Source organism: Psittacula echo (assembly GCF_963264785.1).
Source record: "Psittacula echo genome assembly, chromosome: 4".
NCBI classification, from domain to species: Eukaryota; Metazoa; Chordata; class Aves; order Psittaciformes; family Psittacidae; genus Psittacula; species Psittacula echo.
In genome coordinates, this window is record NC_137738.1 from 47,192,033 (window position 1) to 47,205,595 (window position 13,563).

At 41.2% G+C, this 13,563-nt stretch overlaps 1 protein-coding gene across 1 annotated transcript in view; it reads left to right on the forward strand.

Annotated features, from left to right (window-relative positions):
- Window positions 1-447: 447 nt before the first annotated feature.
- The window catches only part of MAP7 (microtubule associated protein 7), a gene marked incomplete at its 3' end in the record, with an annotated part of 97,262 nt that continues 84,146 nt past the window's right edge, over window positions 448-13,563 (forward strand). The window contains exon 1 of the mRNA XM_080615759.1: window positions 448-592. Coding sequence (XP_080471885.1) covers window positions 463-592 — 130 coding nt within the window. The 5' untranslated portion in view covers window positions 448-462. The remainder of the gene's footprint in view (window positions 593-13,563) is intronic.

Sequence of the window (13,563 nt, forward strand, 5' to 3'; positions counted from 1 at the left end):
CCAGCTTGCTGCAGCTGAGGAGACAACACTCATAGACCCTCTTTGATTAGGATGTGTCAGTGTTGTCAGGGCAACTGTTAACAGCAGCGTATCATATTTTCTCCTCTTGTGTGGCGTGCTGAATATTTTAGTCTGCTGTAGCTGAAAGAGGCTTGCAGGAGGAAGGTGCTGCAGCAAGGAACCCAGAGCTGTGGGCTGGGATCTGATTTAACAGGTTAAGACAGTGAGGAGCAGCATCCAAACTAAAGTGCCTTTAATTAGGGCTTTTCTTGAAGGTGGGGAAAGACTTGCAAGCCTTTTGCTGCCGACTGGATGTTGGTATTTATCAGCTGTTTGCATACTGCTTATCCATAGGGGATCTATTACAAGTGCTCAAATGAACAGGCAGTGTTGCAGCTAGCGGCTGAGTAGGGGCTGGAGTTTCTTACTTTTTTTTCTTAATAAGCAAGAGGCAACAGCAACATGTCTGGTTCAGCTACTGCTTTACGACAAGAGAGACTGAAGAAAAGTGCCAGGACAAATCCCCTGGGTTTATTCACCATTAACGAAGAGGATGAGCAGCAAAAGAATGAGAATTCCAAAAGACTGAAAGGTATGTTACGATTCTGCAGCATGACTGGGGCTGTGTGTGAAATACGCAGGACAGCAGGCACAGTTTCTGTTTTTATTAGCTCTTCTGTGTGCTATAGTGAGTCTGTATGTGACTAGTGCAGTTTGGCAATTCATATTGGCACCCACAAATGCACTGTGCATGAGAGATGCCTGTATTTAAATCCCCTGGTTTGTTATGCAATCATCTGCTTCAGATAGGAAGAAAAATATACTTTTTAGTTATTAACCCCATTTTCTCTGCTAGGGACAAGGGTCCTGGATCAGAAATATATTAGTGAATTTCTGTGTGTTTTCTTTGATTTCTGCTCACAGTTTGAATAAATACCTATTTAAAAAGACAGGTGATTGTAGGCTTGGAGAATACAGAAAGCTGCCTGTTATAGAAGGCAGTTTTGCCAAAGACAATGTAACATTAACTATACTTCCATTCATGTGCATAAGAGGCAGTGTGCCTTTGGCAGAGTATAGAAAAATACACATTGTTCAAATAGGACTTTCGTATGTCTGAGGGGAGTGGGAACACCAAACAACAAAACACCCATAAACACAGAAAACCCCAAACCCAACATATTTTAACTGCTAAAGAAGAATATTTATGGTGTTTAACTTGGGTGAATGGTAATGGTAGAGGCATGCTGATGGCCATTGGTTTATAACAGAGGTCTGTTAAGATTATGTAGCCCCTGTCTATCTTATATCATGTAATTAATGTTTCCCACATGGATCCTAGGGTTTAAATTCTGTGGGTCTGGCAGGGATCCTTCACCTTACAATTGTGACTGGAGTTTTAAGTGTGATTGTTAGAATTCTTATTTTCTTAGTGATCAAGTAATGCCATTTATATGAGCACTCCTTTTTTGGTCTTATGCAGGATGGGGGTGAAATGGTAACAGATTTTTGTTTGTTTGTTTACAAAACAAATGTTACTTTGTAGCCTCCAGACAGTGTTTCAAATTTCAGATGTTACCATTCTACCATGTAACAGGAGAGGCTAGCAAACATTTAAATAGCAAATATATAGTATGTATATTTATTAGAGCTGAATCATTTACAGCTAACTGGTTGTTTTCTTTTTCTTAAAGGAAAAGGATAGCTTGGCAGCTTTTACAAACAAATTCAGAACTCAGATTTCTTTTTTTCTTGAGTGTGCAGCTTGTACTTTGTTTTCCTCAGTATGGTAAAGAACCTGACAGATTTAGTGACGTGATAAAATACATATTGCTGGTCATTGTTAATGTACCTAATGTGTTCGGGTCTTGTGTACGTAGTTACCTGCTCTTCTTTGTATTTGAAACTGCCCATATAAAATGGAGATATAAACTCTAGGGTGAGGTTACTGAGTTTTTTAATGTTTTTAGAAGCATATTGCTTTCCTTTAGCATCTAGTGGATGGCTTCTGGAGTCAACAGTCCACAAAGCTAAGAATCACCAATTTTTCTGGTTTTGTTCAATGGCACTGATAGTTTCAGAGGGTAAAATTTCTTGTTGACTTAGTGTTTTCTACTTGCAGTGGTTTTACAGATGTGATTATCCTTTGAATCTCTTGTAACTGAGAATCTAGTTTCTGTTATTCTTTTTTTTCCTCTTGTTGCTGTGACATGTAAGTAGACAAATATGGTCAGAAGCACAGACAGCAAACTAACAGGTGCATGTAATTTTAATAAGGTAAAACTTTGGTAGCTTACCTTGAATGCTCCTAGTGAGAAATAATGTAGGAGTCTGTAAGGAGACTTAAAATGGCTCATACTGTCTATAGAACATCATTTGCACACTGATACATGTAGTTATTTACCCTTCTGTGCATTTGAATGTGTTAACAGTGGCTAGATGGGTTAGAGCTGGAATGCCTGTCATGGAGAATGCATGTGTTCAGGATAGTGTTCATCCCTTCTGGCATGGTACCAAACAAGGTCACTCCAGTGCTGCAGCTCTGAGCAGAAACACAAGATGTATGGATCGACCCATGTGAGGCTTCCTTGAGCCTTTAGAGTCTGTTGTTCTGTTGCTACTTTACAGTGCTTATCTCAATTCTTTACCTGTCCTGTTGTGTCAGCAAGCACCTGCTGAGATGGTTTCCCTTTCACCCCCCAAGCACATACTAAGTCAGTGTTATCTTTATGGGAGGTAGACTATGTGTCTTCTTCATTTGCCGTTTCTATAATTGTGCTGGACCTTGTCTTTGTACATCAGAACAGTTCAAAACCCAAGAGGTCTTTAATGGATCTAATCGTCCAAAGTAATAAGGCAGCTTGTTCCTCCATTAAGGATATTTTAGTATCATCAGAAGTTTTAAGATAATCAACAGTTTGGTAGTTCAGGTTTTCTCAGAATACTGAGGCTTGATTAGCTTTTGTATGAGAGTTGTTTTTGTCATCTGGGAAACATTTATGTGGATCATGAAGTGGCTAGCATTTGTGAGATTTTCTGTAAATTGATTTTGATATCAGCCATTTTTTTTTCTTGCCTTTGTACTATAATCTGAAGTCTAGTAGGCAAGGAGTTTGTTCCTCCAGTGTAAACGAATAATGAAATGAAAGTGGTTTTTTATCTGGAGTTATTAAAAAGCCTGCAGTGATCTTTGTACCCACGTGCTCCTGATACTTCCTGTCCTTTGATGTGAATTGTATTCACTGCTTTTTCACCAAATATTTGAATTTCCTTTCCTCCTCCTGTCTTTGGGACAAGGCCTGCATTTTTGTTACATGTCTGTGTAGCACCCACTATTGCAGGATCTTGAGGTCCAACTGTTGCATAGTACAACAGTGTAAATAATAATTACTTTGAATTGCCTTTTTACTTGTATTAACAGCCTCTATTCTCTCCCATTATAACATACAAGAATTTTGTACATAGCACACTCTTCAAATACAATTTTTATGAGTTTACAGAAGCTTATTTTGTACTTGAATTGTTTTTGATTTTAGTCAGCAGCGTTCTAGCAGTTCTGCAACTATATCCACAGAGACCAGACAAAACAGGCACAGAACCACACACTTAACAGCTTCAGTGTTCCCTTAGAGCTTGTACTGTAAACCAAGTATTATTTCTGTGACTGAAGATTGCGATTTACATAAAGAACCACATTCAAACACTAAGATACGTCCTGGTAGATTAGTGTTTACTTAAAGGCACCCATCCTCTATGTGTGAACTTTGGCCTCAGCTGTTCCTTGAATTCAGGCACAAGCAATTTAATTCACCTTAGTATTTCCCTCCTCTGCCCTGTTGACTTTGTGCACCTTGGAAGTAGTCTTGATAACTCTTAATTATATGAAATTAAGTGATGCCTCCTCTCCTCTTCCTCCTGGGGGCAAATGCCTTCTCAGACTGTTGATAATGCTGTTTCTAAAGTTATACAGCATAGAAAAGTAATTCTCATGTTTCTGGATTATGAAATGGAATAATAACTGAAATGGTTGCCTTATGAGATTTGTGGCGAACTAGTGAAAAAAGTCTCAACTAACCTACCAGTGGAATCCCTCACCTGCCTGCTTATTTAAGTGATAAGGGAGCATTCCTCTCATCTGCTAAGTGGTACTGCTGTTAATACAAATCTAGGCGCACATGCTTTAGGTCTCCGAACAGTAAGATTGATTCTCTGTTATCTTGAAGGGCTTTTTCCAGTCCTTTGGTGCATGGCAGCAATGTCTGTGATTACCAACATATTTTGCTGTTGTTCCATGGGTGGTTATGTTTTTGTGTAATGCTTTCAGAAGTAAGGTTTGTTTATCCAGGGAGAAAGCTCCCTCATCTAACATGACTGTTTATATGCTTAGTCTCAGTGTTGTGCAGGTATTAGGAAAATATATATTCCTTGTTAAAATCAGTTTGGCTAACTTTTAATTTGGTTGTTATTTTGTTGCCATGTGTGTCTATACCCAAATACAAACTTGAGATACCTGAAAGAAAAGGGAATTTGGCATCCTCAAGGGCATTAAACTGATAGTCCTGGAAACTGAAACTGTATACCTACAAAACAGGTACTGCATGGGGTGTGGAAGTGTAATCTTATCCCACACTGTGGAGTCTGTGCCTCAGGCAGGATTCAGAATGACAGCTTGGTCTCTGGCTCTCACCACACTTTAAACCAGCATAACTGCCTGGGATGGTGGTTCTCCTGATGGTGCCTCTTGATGCTAATCAGGAGGCTGTCCTCCACTTTGTTGTGGGCAGAACAGTGAGCAGCTATTAAAGGCTGGTGAACTGTCTCACCACAATCAAGTACTGGAGGTTTTCATGACAATTGGTAGCCTTATCTTGCCCATCTGCATTTGAGGCAAAGCTAGGGGAAAGAGTGGGTGGAAGGAAGAAAAGGCACCAATTCCCATTACAGTGTTGGTTGTGTAAAGGGGCAGGGCTGAGAACCTGAACAATGCGGTTTGTCATCCTGCACCTTCCAGTGAGCTCTGCTAATGTTTCTCTACATTTCCTCTTTCTTTCTGCTAGCCAAGTCCAGAAGTGTCCAAAAGTACCTGTGATTGATTATTTTTTTATTATTTTTTTTTCCCCTCCCCTTCCTGGATATTTGTTTAAAAACAACTCTCAAAGTATCTGGGACATACATTCTTTAAAAAAAAAAAAAACAACAAACAAAACAGAAAAACTAACCCTATATTTATTACACAATTTGCAGCAATTGGGGCTGCAGAAGTAAATTGTAGGTGGTTTTTTTCAGGAAGCTACTACAAAGCTGCCTCCATTGTAGAATTTCGCTGCTTGTAACGGTAGGTGCTGAGTAGCATGCAATAGCTTATTTATAATAAAGACAAAGAGATTATAGAATCATAGAATGGTTTGGGTTGGAAGAAACCATAAAGATCATCCAATTCCAACCCCCTGCCATAGGCAGGGACACCTTCCACTAGATCAGGATGCTCAAAGTCCCATCCAACCTGGCCTTGAACACTGACAGTGATGGAGTATCCACAGCTTCTCTGGGCAACCTGTTCCAGTGCCTCACCACCCTATATGGCGGTGATCCTAATGATGATGGCTTGACTTGGCGAATGAAGATTTGGAAAGGGCTTTAAGAGTAAACCCTTCAGGTCTGCGCAGTAGATTTTTTAGGTGAGGCACAGCGTGCGCGGAACTGGCTCCACCCTTAACACCTGAGGTTTATCTGCCAGGGCCTAGTGAGCTTGAATGGTGAGAGCAAAGTCCTCAGGTCGTAGGTTTGGTTAGAGTATCCTTCTCTTAGACAGGTGGCCTTACCAGGCTAAACGAGCTCAATCTGCCTGGGTTTGAAGTTGGAGTTGTCCTTCTCCTAGGATGGTTGCCTGAAGGCTAGTGAGCCCATCCTGCCCATGGACACACCTTGTCTGACCCTTCAGTTGAGACCTGTCTGGCATGGGAGACCCTACCAGAGGCATATGCCACCACCAGCATAGCTGTCAACCTCACAAGGGCACGCGAGCTCTTTCCCCATGACAAGGGGGTGTCCGTGAAAGAGGTGATCCTAATATGAAGTTGTTTATTTGCAGTGAAGCAAACGGCCAATGCTGGAAGTCTCAGGGCTAGCAGGGAATACGTCTGTAGACCAGTGGAGCAAATCTGATCTGTTCAGTCCCTCTGGCTTTTAAAGTGAAAGTCCCAGGTCTGAGGACTTAGCTTATGTTGTAACACAGTCTGTTCATCAAAGTGTGTGCTGGGATAACTGAGAGTTTATCTATGCTGGATAGGAATCATCTTACACTTCTAGCTCACTTCCATGAGAAGAGGCTTCCTCTGCTGATTCTGGAAGATTGCGTTCAAATGTTTCTGTCAGTTGTTGTTGTGGAGGGAAACAACCTGTGTTCTGTGCCAGTGCTCAGAGAGCATATTTGACATTGAGTGTATAGATGGCAAAAGTCCAGAAAAGTACAGTGCTGATAGTCTTCAAGGTATAAGCTATTTGTTAAAAGGAATTCAGGTTAACTTGGCATGTGAACTGAGGATAATAAAAATTAGGGAAAGATTGAATTTTTCAAAGTAACTTGTGTAAGTAAGCAAAGTTATTTCAACCAAGATATGTATGGTAACAGTGTTCATCAGAGCTGTCCATGTGAGAACAGGGTGCTGTATTCGGTTACTGTACTTGCACAACAGAATGCTTCTTGAAGTTGCAAAAAGATTGCAGTTCAATATAAACAACTCTTAAGAAAGCTTTATATAATAAGAAGCACCATTCATAAAAGATTGATAGCAAGTAGTGGAGTTTCTTCCTTATTCACTGTTACCATTGTAAAAGTAGTGGCTTTAAAAACCTTAAATTAGGCATATGATTCCAACCGTGGGGAAAAATACATGTAAAAGGAACGTAGGTTTATGGTTTTTTCTTATGGGGGAGAAAGAAATCTGAAAGTGGTAGATCTGTCCAAGGACCTTGAAATTCTCTGAGGTGCTGTTGCATTAGTCTTTTTTTTTCCTAAAAACATGCAAGGGGTGTATACAGCAATAGGCCATTGCAATAAGATGACAGCAAGAAGTGGAACTCTGTGCCTTATCTGTACCATGTTATACATGCCTGAGTAGTACCATGTTTTTATTTTACAGTGGAAAAATGAAGCAATAGCTAAGCACATATTTTTAAATTAAATATGTTGCAGTTGGAGCTGATGTTTTTGTGACTGTGGTGTTGCTGGTATTTGCAAGCTTGCCCAGAAACTGCTGTATCCATTTACTCTGAAGTTGCCTTTGTATCCAGGTACATGGAAATCTGTGTTTATTTTTAAGAAAACTTTTGCTTGTTGTACTGAACCCCAGAGAAATCAATGAACACAGGCCTAGAGTGTTGTTTCTGGCCTTGAACAAATGGCGGTGGAACTCTACTCATTACTGGGCTCACCTGAATCACTGTGAGGAGATAATTGCTCTTCCTGCAGAAACTCACACATGTACATTCTTTGCTTACTCAGCTACTCACAGAGTATTTTTGTGCCCTTTTTTAAATTTTTTTTTCTCCTGTCTCCTTACATTTAATCTGTGTTTTACAGCTGGAGAACTTGTTTTTCTGGTATTTGAGAATTAAGAGTTCTAAGTGAAAGCATCACAAGTTTTGTATTATCATCAGAAGCCTCTTCAGAAGTGATGTGTGGTTGGGTTTTTTTTTTTTTGGGGGGGGTGGTTGTGTTTGAGGGGTTTTGTGTTTGTTTTGTTTGGTTTTTGGTGGTTTTTTTTTTTTTTTTTAAGCCACATTAAAGAATTATTTAACTGAGTCTACCCAACCTCAGGCCACAGCGGTAATGAGCCAGGAGAACAAATGCCACAATGACTGATGCAATTTGCTTTATTTTAATGAATTACCTTCACTAACTTGTGTATCTTACACAAGTGAATGTGCATCTTGCAGTGCAGTGAAGGTGAGGGAGGCTATGGGCGATGTTTAATAAGCAAATAAAAATGCAGATGAAACATCAGAAATGAAATTAGTGAGTACTCTAAAACTTGTGCTTTCATATTTTGTTGCTTGAGGCAGAGTATTTTTCTCTTACAGAGGAGTGGAATAATGTTTACCAAATTCTACACAAAACTCCATCTCATTGATTTATAGGTTTTGCTATGACAGCCATTGAATGGCCCAGTTGTCCAAACCCAGTCTTAGTGATCTGTATGTATAGCTGTAGTGTTACTACTAGTACTACATTTCCATGTAGGAATGACTAGGAATAGCATGCAGATTGTGTAAATTTTCTTTTTATACTAGCAGTTTCAGTGAAGCACTTGAGTGCAAACTTCACTTACTCAAAGTAATTAACTGCTTGATAATGGCTAGAATGAGCAATGTTTCAGGAGGCAGGTCACTGCAGCGTAACTTAGATGCAGGTTTTTTCAAAAAGTAGGATTTATGTTCCTATGCTAGAGGCAGGGACAAGTGGTTTGGGGCAGGCTATGCCAGGGGAAAGCTGACTTACTACATGAGTACTGACACAGACCACACAGTAGTTGTCCCGTGTGTGCTGGGGAACTGTTTGATTTGTTTTGAACTAGAATAATACCTTCTGTGGCTTCGATAGGATGATAGTACAAGATTCCTTCTAAATTTTGCAAGATTAGAAGTTCATTGAAGCTTTTTTCCCTTTTATTAATGCTGGGCATGTACATTATCTTGTAGTTGTTTCAGATCTGTTGAAGCCTAGTTTTGCTCTTTAGCTCTGTAGAGGCAACACATTTTTTTGGGTTTTTTCAGAGATTGGCTATGCTTCTGTAGGCTTGAGTTCATGTGTAATGTATAGGGTTTATTTGTACACATGTCAGCAAGAGGAAGTGGGTTTGGAATCAAGAGTTTGAGCAAATCAAGCACAGGTATCTGCTGAGACTGCTGGGAAGCAAAATGTTGAAGTAGCAGAGATTCCAAATCATAGAAAATTCCAGTTGATGTCATTCACTTAAGAATAAAAATTTAGTTGCCTGAAGCGCTCTTTCTTTTCTGGTACTAGTATCTATACACCTGGCTTCAGGGAAAGCAGGAGTTTACTGTTAGGAGTCATAGCTGTGGATTTACAATTGGTCCTTAATATCAGTAACTGGTTTTCAGTAGTGTCTGTTGGAGGTCAGATTTACAATAACTTGGAAGAGGAGGCAGAGAGTCAGTTTACTTAGAGAGTTACCCAGAAACCTCAACAACCAAGGAGAAATATTCAAGGTGCTGGAAGTCGCAGAAGGAACTCTGTGTACTTGAAGACTGAATTTATAGTTTTGTCACTGGCTACCTGCTCTTCAGTCTTTATTTCTCTTGTTTCATACTGCTACAGCCTGAACCCTCAGCTATGCTCCTAATTGGCCTGTCTTTCACATGGAGGTTATTTTATTTTTTTTTTTTTCCACAGCCAGCTTTGTTCTGGGTCTTTCTCTTGCATCTGGTTCAAATATAGGAACAACTGTCCTTCCACAGTCTGGCATGCCAGGTACAAGTGCTCACAGACCTCTCCTGTGATGTGCTGCTGACTTTTCTGTTTAGCATTGGAGGGTTGTGGAATGAGGCTAGTGCCACTGCACACCCCTGCAGCCAGGAAATACTTCAGCTCTTGGAGTTTCATTGTCAAAAGAGCTTTGCTGCAGTCTAGTGCCATAGCCATCTCCTATTGCATGGCATGCTTGGTGCTAGAAATGTGTTCTCCTTCCTTATCAGGAACATGGGTGCCTCTGAAGAATCTGATGATAGTGGTTGACACAGCAACCATTAAGAAGAGTTCTTATTTTCTGTGTGCTGCGAGACAGTGAGGAAGAGGAGTGAGGAAATAACATACATTTTCAAATAACATTTCTGCAGGATGCCTGAATTCTAATGTAATTGATGGGAGTATGATTGTAGTGCTGATGTTTTTGGCAGAGACAGTCTGACTAGTTGAAAGTCTAGGGAAAGATCCTGGGCCTAAAATCTCATAACATCGTAAAAGATACTGTTAAGTGTGATGAAAAGGCTTGCGTTTTGCGTTCTTGAGTTCCAGGTCTTATTCAGCTTAATTTTAAACTCCTGCAAAGGCAAGGTTTATTATAGAAGTGCTGACAGGACTTGATTCACACTGTTGTATCTCAGTGTACAAAGCATCTTGTTTCACAATTCTGCTTCAGAGAGCTTTTCAGAAAGCTGTTTTGGAAATGCAGGTTTATCCAGTTACCCGCCCTTGACATGAGAAGTCATTCTTTCATGCAGCCAATTCTACCTATGTTTTTTCCCTTTTCCAAAGTCAGTTTCCTCATTGCCTGAAAGCTGACTAATGCACTGATGAAAATTACAATAGTAGATTTTGGCTTGCATGCCAAGACACCATGGATGACATCAAATATATCTGAGCTGTTTTTGAAGACACAGAGGTGTAATGTCAGTGAAGTTTGTACTTGTTTGTACTTCTGAGTGCGGCAGTGGCAGTGTGGTAGAAAACAAACTGCTGAACCTTCTTGCCTGTCATTCCTTCTTAATTGTAACAGCTAAAGTGATGGAAGTCATTGTAAACAGAAAAAATCATTGTAAACAGAAAAATCGTGGCAGTCAGGTGAAGTTCCTGACGACTGGAAAAAGGGAAATATAACCCCCATTTTCAAGAAGGTCTTGTTCAACATCTTTTTCGGTGACATGGACAGTGGGATTGAGTGCGCCCTCAGCAAGTTTGCCGATGACACCAAGCTGTGTGGTTTGGTTGATACGCTAAAGGGAAGGGATGCCATCCAGAGGGACCTCGACACGCTTGTGAGGTGGGCTGATGCCAACCTTATGAAGTTTAACCATGCCAAGTGCAGGGTCCTACACCTGGGTTGGAGCAATCCCAGGCAAGGCTACAGGTTGGGCAGAGAAGAGATTCAGAGCAGCCCTGCGGAGAAGGACTTGGGGGTGTTGGACAATGAGAAAATGAACATGAGCCGGCTTCAGCGTGCGCTCACAGCCCAGAAAGCCAACCGTATCCTGGGCTGCATCAAAAGGAGCGTGACCAGCAGGTCGAAGGAGGTGATCCTGCCCCTCTACTCTGCTCTCGTGAGACCTCACTTGGAGTATTGTGTGCAGTTCTGGTGTCCTCAACATAAAAAGGACATGGAACTGTTGGAACAAGTCCAGAGGAGGGCCACGAGGACCATCAGGGGACTGGAGCACCTCCCGTATGGAGACAGGCTGAGAAAGTTGGGGCTGTTCAGCCTGGAGAAGAGAAGGCTGCGTGAAGACCTCATAGCAGCCTTCCAGTATCTGAAGGGGGCCTATAAGGGTGCTGGGGAGGGACTATTCATTAGGGACTGTAGTGACAGGACAAGGGGTAGTGGGTTCAAACTTAAACAGGGGAAGTTTAGATTGGATCTAAGGAAGAAATTCTTTACTGAGAGGGTGTTGAGGCACTGGAATGGGTTGCCCAAGGATGTTGTGAATGCTCCATCCCTGGTGGTGTTCAAGGCCAGGTTGGATGAGGCCTTGGGTGGCATGGTTTAGTGTGAGGTGTTGCTGCCCATAGCAGAGGGCTGGAACTAGATGATCTTAAGGTCCTTTCCAACCCTGACTATTCTATGATTCTGTGATTTCATTGAGGAATGTGCATCCCATCTTGGACATGCAGTCCACTCAAACTCCAGACAATGCTACTTTCACATTTTGTATGGCCTTTCATTAGGAAAACCAAAGCATGTTTACCTTGCTGTCTTATTCTCTCCAGCAAAGGAAGAAAAAAGTAGGTTTTGTTTAAAAACAGAAACAAAATGAAACACAACCAAACATTTTCAGCCATCTATCTATGTTAAAGTACTGTGTTTAGTTGCAGTCTGAACTGCAAAATGAAAGGGTAAAGGGGTATAGAAAAAGCAGATGGCAGTTGCTGTCTGTAAACCCAAAAAGGATAGCAACAACCAGCTGCTGAATGAGGTATTGGTGATAAAACGAGGCTGCAGCCCACGCAGCTTGTGCTGCTTCTTGTGTCTGGGTTATCAGCATTTTGTTATGTTCTTACTGTTTCAGTCTGTCTTTTCTGAAATATTCCATAATGTATTTATTTGTTTTTTTGCCAGGATTTTGGATCACCGGGTTATTCTCAAGTTAAAGAAACAACTGGCAACTAGTTTGTATTCAGAGAGTTTCTGTGAGCCTCACTGTCCTTGTGAGTTACCTGGATTACTGCTGTAAACCACATCTCAGATGCTCAGTGTTACTGAAGACTGTGTGCAGAGTAGCTTGGCTTTTCACTGCAGTACGTTTAACATAAGTCTTTGTAGTTCATAACTGATGCAGAGCATAGGAAAGTCTGTGATGCTCACACCATGGTGATGCTTATGAATGCCTCCTTTTCCTATTAGACTTCTGTTTAATCACCATCCTCAGAGATTGCAGCCCTGCAACTGCTATCCTTTATTAGTTAGTCTTATAGGTGGGCAATAAGGAAAACTCTTCAAGAAGCCTGAGGGGACTTGAGAAGGACTTCAGGGCCTTGGGGCAACTGGGTCAGGGTTCAGGACCCCAAGTACTGTTCTTGTCCCTCCTGCTAGTAACAGTCAATGATGATGGTTACATCAGAAAAATCTCACTAATCAATTCCTGGCTCCATGACTGGTGTCAGCATCAGAATTTTGGGGGTTTCAACCATGGATCAGTCTACATGGCAAAAAAGCCTGTTGGTGGCAGATGGGGAACATCATTGGGAAAGAGATCAGCCTGGCTGAACAGGCAGATACTGCTTGAACTCAGGGAAAAAAGAGAACTTATCACCTGTGGGAGAGGGGACTGTCACCCCATGATAAAGTACAGGGATGTTGTTAGACTATGTAGAGAGAAAGAAAGGCGAACTAAATGGACAAATGGAACTAAATCTGGCCAATGCCACAAAAGATAATAAAAAGCACTTTTACAAATATATTAGCAATGGAAGGAGGGTCAAGAAACTTTAAGGAAGGGGTCTGTGTTAGTGGGAGGGGTTACGCTCACCTGTTTGTTGCTGCTCACTCTTGCTTGCCATTGTCATGGCTTCTGGGAGTCGGTTCAACACACTGTAACCGGTGAGTCACATAAGCAAACACCTGCTCTTGAAACAATGTAAGCTAGCATAGCTTTAGAAAGAAACCAGGTAGGGAGCCACCTGATGCGAAGGTTTACTTTTTTGTTTGCGATGTTAGTAACATCTGTTTTATCAGTCCTTAAAGACAGTCAAGATATGTCTGATAATGATGCTGTAGAATAATTGCAGTGCGTTACTAGAGTTACTGCATGCTAATAAATGGATGTTCTGTGGAGTAACCAGGATTCAACAGCTGTAACTCAAAATAAGATCTTTAATTTTTCTCCTTGGTTACAAAACCCTTTTGTAATGTGTGTTGGGGGAGGAGGGAGGGGCATTTACTTATTTTTGAAAGCCTTTGTTCTTTCTCATTCTCAGCCAGCTCTCTGGCACAGAATATCCAGCCTGACCTGTTCACTCTGGTTGACTAAAGCAGCGTGAAAGTACACCAAGGCAGGAGGCTGGAAATGAGCCAAAGTCAAGAGATGTCATAAAAATACATACGTGGAGGC